The sequence below is a fragment of the Myxine glutinosa genome, chromosome 5 (genome assembly GCF_964187855.1).
Source record: "Myxine glutinosa chromosome 5, kmMyxGlut1.1, whole genome shotgun sequence".
Lineage (NCBI taxonomy): Eukaryota > Metazoa > Chordata > Myxini > Myxiniformes > Myxinidae > Myxine > Myxine glutinosa.
In genome coordinates, this window is record NC_136265.1 from 155,135,906 (window position 1) to 155,148,668 (window position 12,763).

The 12,763-nt window shown below is 44.1% G+C and overlaps 1 protein-coding gene across 3 annotated transcripts in view; it reads left to right on the top strand.

The window, feature by feature from the left end:
* LOC137426905 (putative helicase with zinc finger domain) overlaps nucleotides 1–12,763 on the top strand; it is a 331,899-nt gene that overhangs the window by 284,309 nt on the left and 34,827 nt on the right. For all 3 annotated transcript variants that reach the window (XM_068115906.2, XM_068115908.2, XM_068115907.2), the window contains one exon: nucleotides 8,267–8,379. In XM_068115906.2, coding sequence (XP_067972007.2) covers nucleotides 8,267–8,379 — 113 coding nt within the window. The remainder of the gene's footprint in view (nucleotides 1–8,266; nucleotides 8,380–12,763) is intronic.

The window sequence follows — 12,763 nt, forward strand, 5'->3', positions numbered from 1 at the left end:
ATTAAATAAATAATTACAGTAGTAATATGTACATTTTACATACACAATATCTGTTATAATAAAAGAGTAAAATGTTCGTTGAGCTAGAGTCTGCTAGACAATAAATGCTAAAATGAGATGTAGCGCTGACCTGGGAACGCTTATCACCATAGTATCTAAAAGTAAACACTGTACATAGGTGTATCACAGAACACTATTTGAAAATAAAAACGACAGGCTTTGCAGAGAATCACAGACACAATGGGTGTATAAACATGGTATAATATTATCACAGATTATAGAACCATAATCATTGTGGTTCAACTGGTTCATATCTATTATCCAACCAATCATCCGAATCCCATTGTTTTGCTGATAAATTGATAATGCAAATTTTCCATGAATTTATATTCCAGACACGTTCAGACTTGTTTACTGTTTGGACTCAATGGACTGACTATGCTGACTAAGCAACAGCTGCAACACTGTTGCAGCAGTATGTTTGTGTAATTGCTTGAGGCATTGTGCTCACTGCTCAGTTATTAATAGAACTGTTTGAATTTTCTTGATTCTTAATTTCTTAATGCTATGTTCTATTTCTTTCAGATTCATATCTGATTGAAAATGTCATCTGTGGAAAAAGTAACAAGATCTCAAACTAAGTTGTATCTCCTTGGCGACTCTGTGACTGAATTAAGTGGCAGCAAGTTGCCATCATTGTGTATGGCTCTTGGATTCTTCCGACATCACCATCTCGATCTGAAGGAGACCGTAAGACAATCGTCGGATGTTACCATCACGGAAATAGCTAACTTTTGGAAGAAAGCTAGAATCCCGATGAGAGCTCATCAAAACTGCCAAACCAAGCTTGAGCAGACATTTGAAGAATGGCGTCTTCTGAAAAAGAACAAAGCGCGAACGTCACCAACTCAACTCGCGAGAGAGTCGGCTTTTGTTTCCAGGCTTGAAGACCTTTTTGATGTCGCTCACGCTGATGCTCTGACCAATACGTCAGTATTACAAGAAGACAAGGATTTCTTGTTAGCCCAGCGAGAAAAGGGAAGAAGGGGTCGCTGGCTGGAGTAGATGTAAAGCTTGCTGCGAAGGAGAAAACGGCGTCCAAAAGAGAGGAGGAAATGCTTGCCAGGCGACAGCGAATGGAGCAAATGAAACAGTTAGCAGCTTCTACAGCTGAACTGATTTCATCTGGTTCTGAATCTGAAAACAGCTCAGCAGAAGATAGTGAAAAGATGGAAACTGGGGACAATGCAAGTGAGGGAGCTGCAGGAGGCATCACATTTCAGACACGAAAAAGAAAGAGGGGGCGAAAAACTGTCGTTACTGAAGAACTCGCAGCCGCTCTAGATCGCACAAAAGTGTCAGACCGCAAAGCCGTTTTTGTTATAGCAGAAACTGCCAAAAGCTTGGGACAGAACATTGATGAACTTGCTCTAAACAGAGACTCAATTCGCCGACAAAGAGTACAACACCGAGTCCAGAGATCTGCAAATATAAAGGCGGAGTTTCAGGGTAACGTTCCCCTTGTTGTTCACTGGGACGGCAAACTGATCCTTGATCTAATTGGAAAAGAGAAGGTTGATCGCCTGCCAGTATTGGTTTCAGGGAAAGGAGTTTCTCAGCTACTCACAGTTGCCAAGCTTCCATCTGGAACAGGCGAGGCTCAGGCTGCTGCTGTCTTTGGAGCCATTGAAGACTGGGGCGTAGCCGACAGCATCCGAGCTATGTGTTTTGACACGACCAGCTCAAACACTGGTCGGATCGCTGGTGCCTGTGTCCTCCTAGAGCAGAAGCTTGAGAAGGAGCTCTTGTCACTAGCTTGCAGGCATCACATTATGGAATTGATAATTGGTGCAGTGTTCCAAGTGTGTATGGGATTGGGAGCCAAATCTTCTCCCGAGGTTCCACTCTTCAAACGCTTCCAGGAATACTGGGGATTCATAGACACGGCCAAGTATGAACCAGGGATTGCAGCTGATGACGTGGCAAGTCTAGTGGAAGACATAAAGCAAGGCACTATCGATTATGCCAACAAGCATCTTGAACAGAGTCAGCCGAGAGATGATTATAAAGAATTATTGGAACTTGTGATTGTCTTTCTCGGTGCTGCTCCTGCCAGAGGAGTGCGATTCATGTCACCCGGAGAAATGCACCACACCCGCTGGATGTCCAAAGTAATATACTGTCTCAAGATCTGGATGTTCAAGGCTCAATTCAAACTGACTCCTGCAGAAAAGAGAGGATTACGTGATGTGTGTGTATTCACAGTACGTGTCTACCTGACAGCCTGGATCTCTGCACCTCAAGCATCAGGTGCTCCTTACAGTGACCTGCTGCTGCTGAAGTCACTGCTTGAATACTCATCAATCCATCCAGCCATCTCAAAGTCAACATCACGCAAGTTTTCCAATCACGTGTGGTACTTGTCACAGGAACTTGTTAGCTTGGCTTTCTTCGACAGTCGGGTCAGTTCGGCAACCAAGAGACTGATGGTGAGTGCCATGAAGAATGAAGAAGACCAAGATCAGGATCATTCCAAGCGAATCACTGTTGCTCTTGATTCATTCAAGGACAAGAACTTGGAAGATTTCATCACAGCAAGGTCAATGAAACTTCTGCGAATGATGGAACTTCCAGATGGATTTCTCGCGGTTGATCCGGACTTGTGGGATGACAGAGACGACTCCAAGCAGGCTGCAGAAACAGTCAACTCTCTAAAAGTTGTCAATGACTTCGCTGAATGTGGAGTGGCACTCATTCAGGAGTACAGTGGGTTGATAACCCGCGATGAAACTCAGCTGCAATTCCTGCTGCAAGTTGTCGAGGACCATCGCAGAATGTACCCTGATAGCAGAAAACATACACTGTCCGGGATGCCATGAAAATAATAAATTTGGGGTTTGCTGGATATTGTCAGACGGATACTATGAACTCTGTCAGAAACTGAACAAAGAATTCACTATTAACGTGTTCAAAAATAAATACTGTGTTCAAGTGTGTTGTTTAAAATAAATTAAGATATAGTCTGATATACTCGTAATTCGTTAGAATTTTTATAATTTTCATAATCTTTGCGGCCCTTGAGCTACCCCTAAGCATAATAATTTAGTGCTCAACCTTTTTATACAGTGTTTCTATATTATATGGAACAGTTTACGGGGGTAAGACGTTCAAAAATAAAAATATAATTTTTAATATTTTTTAAAGCTCCACCGTACTGCACATACCTTTATAGGTTAACTTTTCAGCCCTTAAAAAGTTGTATGATTGAAATACAATACTCAATATAGTCCAAGGCATGCCACAGTGTTTTATTTTTTGATTATACGGGTACATCATGGAGTATGGTAGTACTCCATATGTAGGGATGCCACAGGAAATATAATATGATCTTACTATAATTCACCAAATGTCCGTCTGTCTGTTCGAAGGTACCGTAAAAACTGCTGAACCGATCGCAAAGATATTTTGGGTGGGTAATCCTGGGATCTCCAGGAGTAAAATAGGCTATTTAGTTTTCCCAATTTCAGCTTTTGTCTCCAGCATTCTCAGGTTTGGACTCCCGCATAACATTCGCGTTCGCATAACGTTCATTGTGACAATGTTCTCATTGTGACTATGCCGTGACGATGTATGTGTTCACGGTAGTGTTTGACGTGACAGTGTGAACGTAATTTCGTAATTTTTTTCGTTTCGTAATCCTTTAATTGAACATTTAATGTTTAATGAACGTTTAATGTTTAATGAACGTTTAATGCTTAATGAACGTTTAATGCCCTTCGATGTCCGGGGCTGCACGCGCGCTACACTGGACGGGCCAGCGTGTACCTTGCCTTTCGCCGTCAGGCTCGGGTAAACCGCTGAGCCCCATCCGTGATGGGGACTGGGGCTTGAGACAGTGTCCCACGAACGAGGAATTCCCAGTAAGCGCGAGTCATCAGCTCGCGTTGATTAAGTCCCTGCCCTTTGTACACACCGCCCGTCGCTACTACCGATCGGACGGTTTGATGAGATCCTCGGATCAGCCCCTGACGGCTCGTGCCGGTGCACCAAAAAGATGAGCGAACTTGACTGTCTAGAGGAAGTAAAAGTCATAACAATGTTTCCGTCGGTGAACCTGCGGAAGAATCATTATCGGGACAACATGAGAGCGAGCGAGACGTACGTGGTACGTGATCGTCCATGTACTGTTTAGCCATGTACTGTTTAGATTTTGATGATTTGCGTGTGATATGATTCAAAGGATGTTTATATGAATCGTTTAAAATAAAAATGCCTTCAATTTTTGATATTTTACCTTTTCATTTGGGCTTCCCAATTGAAGCCCCGCCCGTAGAGCGGGTACTGTTGCTAGTACATATAATAAGGGTAAGGGGGCCACGGTGCCCGTAAAAGGCCAACCCCTGCTCTGCGGGGTAAAATGGCCTCTAAAGGTGGTTCAATATCGTGGAATCTCCCGCGATGAAGCTAACTCCAAGGGCCTCTCACTCACTCACCGCAGGCAGGTTGGTGGTCTTTCCGTCTTCTACCGACTCCTCCCTGGCCTTGCCCCCCCCCCCCCCCAGCTCTCTCTGGGCTCTGTCCCGCAAATATTCCTACAGGTCGCACAAGATCTGCCTGCAACCCTCTTATGGTCAAACTGCCAAAATCAAGACTCTCTGCTCACCTTCACTCCTTCATTCCTCTTTTCTCCCACCTCTGGAACAAACTCCCTCACTCTCTTCAATCCCACTCCACCCTCCAGGTCTTTAAAACAGCTGTTCACCACCATCTCTTATCTTCCCCCATCCAAAACCTTGATCTTTTCTACCCCCGCTAATTTCACCCCAATTCCACTTTTTTGAAATACCAACTTCTGTCCTGGAAGTCCTTGGTGTCCTTGTGTTTTATACTTCCCCCCCCCCCCCTTCCCACGCCTCCGCCCCCCAAGCCCTCTCCCTTCCACACATCTCCCTGCTCTCAAATGTTGTGTTTGTGTGCTTCCCCTTCTCTCCCCATCTTGTTTTTCCACTCCCTCTTTTTATATATTTTGTTTGTCTGGTTGATTTGTTTGTGAAGTAAATGTTAGCTCTTTCACGAGCCTCGATTCAGTATACAAAAAAAATAAGGGTAAGAATGTACCTAAACATGCCTCATTGCACCTTTTAGGGTGTCTTGGAGTATTGTGAATATCCGATTCATATAACGGTTTGAACATCCATCAAGTAGTTCATTAAGGGTTACTTAACACCATGAGCAGGTGAGCTGAAGCCACATATTCATCAGGAAACTTATCGGGCGGATTTGGGTGTTCGTGTAATAACCTTTCATCATGTTTGGAGTGTTAATTAATTTTATTTCATAACCTTCTCCTTCGAGTTTTATAATAATAATAATAATTCATTTATTTTGTATAGCGCTTTTCCAGAAGCCCAAAGGCGCTTTGACAGAGTGGAAAACATAATGCATAACAATACATGAAAACAACAATTGCAAAAAGACAAGAATCAAGAAAACAAACAGCAGCGATATACGGCATATATATAAGACAAGAATCAAAAAGACAAGACAAGAATCAATAGGGAAATATTTAAAGCAAAAGGAGGGAGAAGGAGAAGAGATAGTCAGGGGTTAAATGCTGTGGGTTGAATGTTGAATGCAGCGTTGAACAGGTGGGTCTTTAGTGATGTTTTGAATGTGGTGAGTGAGGAGGAGTCTCTGATGGTGTGAGGTAGTGAGTTCCAGAGGGTGGGAGCAGCGATGGAGAAGGCCCTGTCCCCCCAGGATCTGAATTTGGTCCGGATGGAGGGGGTCAGGAGGTTGGTACCAGCAGAGCGGAGGTTGCGGGTGGGAGTGTGTCTGGAGAGGAGGTCAGCCAGGTAGGATGGGGCCAGGTTATGGAGGGCTTTGTATGTCAAGAGGAGGATTTTGTACTGGATTCTCTGGGGGATGGGGAGCCAGTGAAGCTTGTAAAGGACGGGGGTGATGTGGTCACGGGTCCGGGAATGAGTGAGTAGACGGGCAGCGGAGTTCTGAATGTATTGGAGTTTATTGGTGATTTTTGAGGGTGAACCATAGAGGAGGCTATTGCAGTAGTCCAGACGGGAGGTGATGAAGGCGTGGATGAGGGTTTCTGCAGCCGTGGAGGAGAGGGATGAGCGGAGACGGGCAATGTTTTTCAGGTGAAAGAAGGCTGACTTTGTGATCTGTTTAGTGTATTTGTCGAAGGAAAGGGTTTGGTCAAAGATGACGCCAAGATTCCGGATGTGAGGGGAGGTGGATACTGGGATACCGTCGATGTTGAGGGCAAAGTTATGGGTGGATTTTGTGAGCGTTTTTGGGCCAATGATGATTATTTCAGATTTATCACAGTTAAGCTTGAGGAAGTTGATTTGAAGCCAGGATTTTATTTCAGTGATGCAGTTTGTCAGGATAGAGTGGGTGTCGGTGGAGACGGACTTGGTGGAGATGAAAAGCTGGATGTCATCGGCGAAGCAGTGGAATTGGAGACCATGACGGCGGATTAAGTGACCGAGCGGGGACAGGTAAAGGATGAAGAGGAGGGGGCCAAGAACTGAACCTTGGGGGACACCTTGGGGGAGGGGAGCAGTGGGGGATTTGCAGTTATTGATGGAGATGAACTGGCATCTGTCAGAGAGGTATGATTTAATCCAAGAGAGGGCAGTGCCGGTGACGTTAAAGGTGGATTCAAGTCGGGTGAGGAGGATAGTGTGATCGATGGTGTCAAAGGCAGCGCTGAGGTCGAGGAGGACGAGAATGTTGAGGTTGCCAGCGTCAGAGGAGAGGAGAAGGTCGTTGGTGATTTTGAGGAGAGCAGTTTCAGTACTGTGGTTGGAGCGGAATCCGGATTGGAATGTTTCATACAAGTTATTGGCAGAGAGATGATGTTTGAGTTGAGTGGCTACAGCGCGTTCCAAAACTTTTGACAGAAAGGGTAGGTTGGAGATGGGTCTGAAGTTGTTTAGGGTGTCAGGGTTTAGACCAGGTTTTTTTAGAATGGGGGTAACAGCAGCAATTTTGAGGGAAGGTGGGACGATGCCTGTAGACAGGGAGGAGTTTATTGTTGCAATGATAAGTGGAGAGAGAGCAGGGAGGGAGGCTTTGACAAAGCTGGAGGGGATGGGGTCAAGAGTGCAGGTGGCAGTTTTCATTCCTATGAGGAGTTCAGAGAGGTCAGTAGGAGAGATTGGGGAGAACCGAGACAGGGGATGGCAGGACAAGGGGGGGCAGGTGGTTGGAGGGGGAGCGGGTGCGGCGGTGGTCAAGCTGTTGTAGATGTTGTCAATTTTGCGTTGGAAGAAAGAGAGGAAGGAGATGCAGTTGTCTACTGTGAATGACTGGGTGGTGGTGTTCAGGGGGCGGAGGAGTTTGTTTATTGTCGAGAAGAGTGCTTTTGGGTTTCCGGAGCCAGAGTGGATAATTTGAGAGTAGTAGGCAGAGCGGGCGCGGGAGAGGGCATCTTTGTAGTGTTGTATGTGGTCCTTGTAGGCTTGGGAGTGAACTGTGAGACCCGTTTTATTGCGGAGTCTTTCAAGTTGGCGAGCACGAGTTTTCATCAGGTGGAGTTCAGGGGTAAACCAGGGAGCAGACATGTGTTTTTTTGTGTTTTTGTTTTCTTTTTGTGCAGTTCACCAACAATGCACTCGCTAATTGTTACATTTTATTGTTTTTAGAGTTCACGGCTGTGTGCTGCATCCGTTTGTTCTTTTCTTCCTGAATTTCGGTGGATAGTGACAAACAATTGAAAGAACAATGAGACGTATGAATAATTGCTTTCCGGATACACATTTAACATTGAATAAGCCTCCTTTTTAGCTCGGCCTTTCTTTCTAATTTTGCATCCTTTGTACGAAGATTTTAATTTTATTTATTACATTGCAATTTCCTTAAACCATGTCTGTTTCTGAAATCATTTCAAAGCTTCAGCTTTATCTTTTAATGGATGAGTCAAATTATTACGTGCTAAATGTGAATGAATGAGTCATATCACTTACTCTCTGAGTCTGGGAGGTCAGTTGGCAGTTTAAACCTGACCCTGGCCTAATCGTGCCAAAGACTCTTCCTTGCTTGACACTCCACATTTTAAAAGTATGGAGCACAGGCCAACAACCATAGGTTGGCAGCCATTGCACAAGCTTGATTGGCCTCGTGGCCTCCTGCGTTGATGAAGTTCATTGGAAGCGCATTTAAAATATAAATGAATGAGTCGAATTATAACGTGCTAAAATGAATGGGTCAAATGCTGAAAATCTGTAATACCTCTTCCTAGGTACAAATTCTTTGCCCTCCTATGCTGAAGCCGAGATGCCGTATCTATCTTCCCTGCTCTCCACTTACGGCAAACTGGAGGACGAAGTCGCTGATGAACGGACCAGTCAGCCGGTGTGTTTTGGTGGCCTTGCTTCCTTGCGTCCTTGCTTCACTTGCATTGCTTCTTGAATGGCCGATCATTTTGGTGCATTACTTTCAAGCGTTTTCATTCTTCAGCCTCATTGTTTAAACATTTCAATCAGTCAACTCATGTTAAAGCTTTTTTCATTTGGAAGCTACATCTTTAAGTGCTGTACAAATAAAGACGAATTAAGAAAAGATTAGTTAAAATGAAGGAAAAGCAACTGTAAAAATATATTTTTGGAAAGATTTTAAACCCTATTTGAGGTGTAAATTTTTAAAAGGCAGTATTTACACAGTTGAGGACGTTTAAACATTTAATCAACTGCTTTGAGTTGAATGGTTTTAAAATCGTGTGCGATGGGTCGAGCTGCCTGCTCGTGGGAAACGCAAACTCCATCTTGGTTGTGATGACATCGTTCTTGACCAGAAAAACATGGATGAGCTCAGATTTGGAACTTGGATGATAGATTACCTGTTTGTAATAGACCTGTGCAATCAGCTCCTATTCCGCATTCACTTCACTCATAGCTTTGCTATTTGCTCCACTCTGCTCCACTCATCCTTGTAGTCCAGAATGATATTCATGCAGATCCTCAGGTCCCTCTCAGTTCTAAACCAATCTGACCCTTAAGCCTTTTGTTGCCTTAACAGTTAAGGTTGCTCGCTTAAGATCTTAGGGTCTTGAGTTTGAGCTCCTGCCGTTCCGTTAAATAACCTAACGTTGGTTGACTCAGCCTTCGAATCTCGAATCACCTCGAATCCTTCCGCTGTGGGAAAAATGAGTACCAGCTTACTGGAAACGGCCCAGTACCAGCACTGCATCAGCGGCCCAGCAATGATGCAACCAGCAGCTACAGGCTGCATACAAAATGGTTATAGAACAACTCAATAGTCAACTATCTGTTGGTTATATTAGCAAATAGGTAAAAAATGTACAATTTAATAAATGGTCATTTCCATTGCGGGTCTGAGCACGTTGGATGTGGGCCTCATTCCAGTTCATCAATGCAAAGTTTTTCTGGACCAGATCCAGCTTTGTCCTTCTGTTATTGTTTCCTGCCTACGTTATTGTTTTTGTTTTCGTCTAATTTTCCATATTAATCATACCTTGGTGTGGTGTATTGTCGAATTAGTATGCCTGTGAATGTCTGGCCGACTCGCCATGGCCTCGGCTGGTGGGCGAGCCAATTCTGTATCTGCTCTGATGCCGCATTCCTCGTTCCCCTTTCATTATCCTAAGTGTTCTCCTTTCAAGCTCCTCGAGTTTGTCTTATTTCCCCTTCCTCGCTTCAAAAAGAAAAGAAAATGTTATAAAATAAATAAATAAGTAAAATTAAAAAGCCTGTTATTTCCTTCCTTCATTCATTCTTTAAACTTACCTTTTCCTTTCTCAATTCCTCACAATGCAACTAAAATTCCTCCAAGTGTAATTAATTTTCTTCTTCCTTTAAAAGGTTTTATTTACATGTCTGAGGCCAAAAGGTTTAAGAGTGATTTCTGAACCAAAATTTGTGGTGAATCTGAAAATCCATTCATTAATTGCCGCATCCTCTGCGTTTTGGGTGAAAAAAAGCAGTTTTTAGTTCCGACTGCACCAAGTCGAAACTCTGAAAAGTCGTTTTTATTTATAGATTTACTGAACTTGAAGCTTCACATGCAAATGAGGTATCAAAATGAAGCTGATGAAAAGGCCAACACAACCACATGATAATAATACAAACAAACTAATTTTCCATTGTTGCAGATAAAGATTTCTGAAAGCATTCTGAAAAAACTTTGTTCTGGACACCATCGTTTGTGAATCACTTAGTGCACATTTGTTAGTATCATACGTAAGGCAGTGTTATACACTACAGTCAATTGGTTGAAAATACCATTTCAATCATAACATATTAAATCCTTCCTCTTCTCCAATGGCTTGATCTCATATCATCAATTTGGTTTCAGACCAGGCCATTCTACTCTGGACATGCTGCTTCTGCTGTCTCAACAATGGATGGAGGTCCTCAAAACCAAACAATAAATCAGAGCTGTCTCCCTTGACATATATCGTGCCTTCAATACGGTCTGGCACCCTGCTCACCAAATTCTCCTCATGGTATCCATGGAAATCTCCATTCTTGGCCTGCGGACTTCCTCTTCTGTCGTAGTCAACGTGTACCTTGAAATGGAATTCCCTCACCTGCTCTTCCTGTCCAGGTTGGAGCAGTGTTCTGGGCCCTGTGCTTTTTATTGTCTTCATCAATGATCTCTCCAACTCTCTGGAAAATCCTCTCTTTATTTTTGCTGATGACTCCACTCTCTGCCGCTCCATATCTCATCTCTCAGATCGGCAGACAGCAGCCTCTTCACTCTCTGCAGACCTGGATAAAATCACAAACTGGTCAACCAAGTGGAACATGTCTTTCAATCCTGACAAATCTCACACTCTCACGATGTCTCTCCAAAAAGACCGTCTGGAAAAACCTCCATCTACTTTCTCAACAATCCTCTTGAAGAAGTTCTGTCACTCAAGCTTTTGGGGCTCACTATCTGCCATGATCTTTCCTGAGAAAACCACATTTCCAAGCTGGCCTCCAAAGCAAGTCGCCGACTGGGCCTCCTCCGTTGTGCAAAGTCCTTCCTTGGCACTTCTGAGCTCCACACCACCTACAAAGCTTTCATCCACAGCTCAATGGAATACTGCTCTCCCCTTCGGGCTGGTGCAACTGCCTCACACCTAGGTCGGCTTCACTCTGTAGACACCAAAGCTTTTAGAATCATTGGTATCTCCCGCGATGAATCTGATTCTGAGGGCCTTTCACTCGTTCACCGCAAGCAGGTTGGTGGTCTTTCTGTCTTCTACCGACTCCTCTCCGGCCTACCTCCCCCAGCTCTGTCTGTGCTCTGTCCACCAAATATTCCTTCAGGACACACAAGATCTGCCAATAACCCTGTTCTGGTGAAACTGCCAAAATCAAGACTCTCTGCTCACCTTCACTCTTTCATTCCCCTTTTTTCTGCCTTTGGAACAAACTCTCACACTCTCTTCAATCCCACTCATCCCTCCAGATCTCCAAAACAGCTGTTCACCACCATCTCATATCTTACCCCATCCAAAACGTTGATCTTTTCTACCCCCGTTAATCCACCTTTTTCAAATTCCGTTTTCTTTCCTGAAAGTCCTTATAGTGTCCATCTTGTTTATCCCATGTAACCTGCCTCAGCCTTCTCCCTTCCACAGATCTCCGGATGTCCCTCTCCTCTACCGTTGTGTTTCCCTCTTTTTCCCCTTCTTGTCTCCTGCTCCCTTTATGATATGTTTTATGTTTGTTTCTGTTTCTGTTTTTATGTGTTTTATGTGTTAGCTGTTACACGAGCCTTAATTTAGTATACCAAAAAAAAATTATATGTTCTAGTTCTTCCATGATCCTAGACATTGAATACATTTTTTCAAATTCTCGGTCAGGAGTACAGTACGTGTTATCCTCCTCCTCCTCCTACTCCACCTTCTCTTCCACTTCCTCCTCCATCCCCTGCTCCCCTGCTCCTCTGCTTCTTATTCTTCTTATTCTTCGGTTTCATCTCCAAACCTATCTAACTCTCAAACACTCAGTCCATCGACTGCCCCATGTACCACCTACCGCACGACTTTCATCTGTACCTTCGGCAAACCACTCATTTTCCTGAGGTGTCTGTCTCCGTCGATCTAAATTGGGAATCAGGAGAAATACAGTTTGCAGAAGTTGCCTGCATACAACCATAACCTCCCTTTACGCCCATTAACGGTGTCGTACCCCTTCATGTCAGTACCGTCCTTCTCATGAATGTTCCTGTCCTCCCAAGTGCACCCCTTCTCTGTGTCTCCCTATTCTGCTTCTCATTCATCCCACCACCTCAGAGCTTCTCCCCTTACCCCAACCGCTCTCATCTTCTGCCTCACTCCATCCCCTCTCATCTTCCCCCTCTTCCTCTGATCTTCCCCTGATTCCTCCCACCTTCCCGCTCGTCCCACTCACACCCACCTTCCTGCTCGGGCTGTCCCCTCCCAATTTCCCCCTCACCTATTACCCCTCACCCCACGGGGTGTCTGTAGGTTAAAAAAAATTAAATTGCAACACCCGTCCCTCTTTTTCTCCTGTTCTTTTTGTTTTGTTCCATCCTTATTCCTTCTGTGTTCTATCTCGTCCACAAACATTTACACTATATTAAGAAAGAAATACAATCATCGAGGTGTTTAAAGGTTGCGATTCCCATGCGAGTTATTGTACGCTGCTGACTTGGTACTGAATGCTGAAAGTAAAAATGCAAAATAAACGTTTCAAAAATAGAAAATTGCAATAATGAAGAAAGGGCATTGCCTGAGCATTTATAAAACAAAGGTTATGGTTGT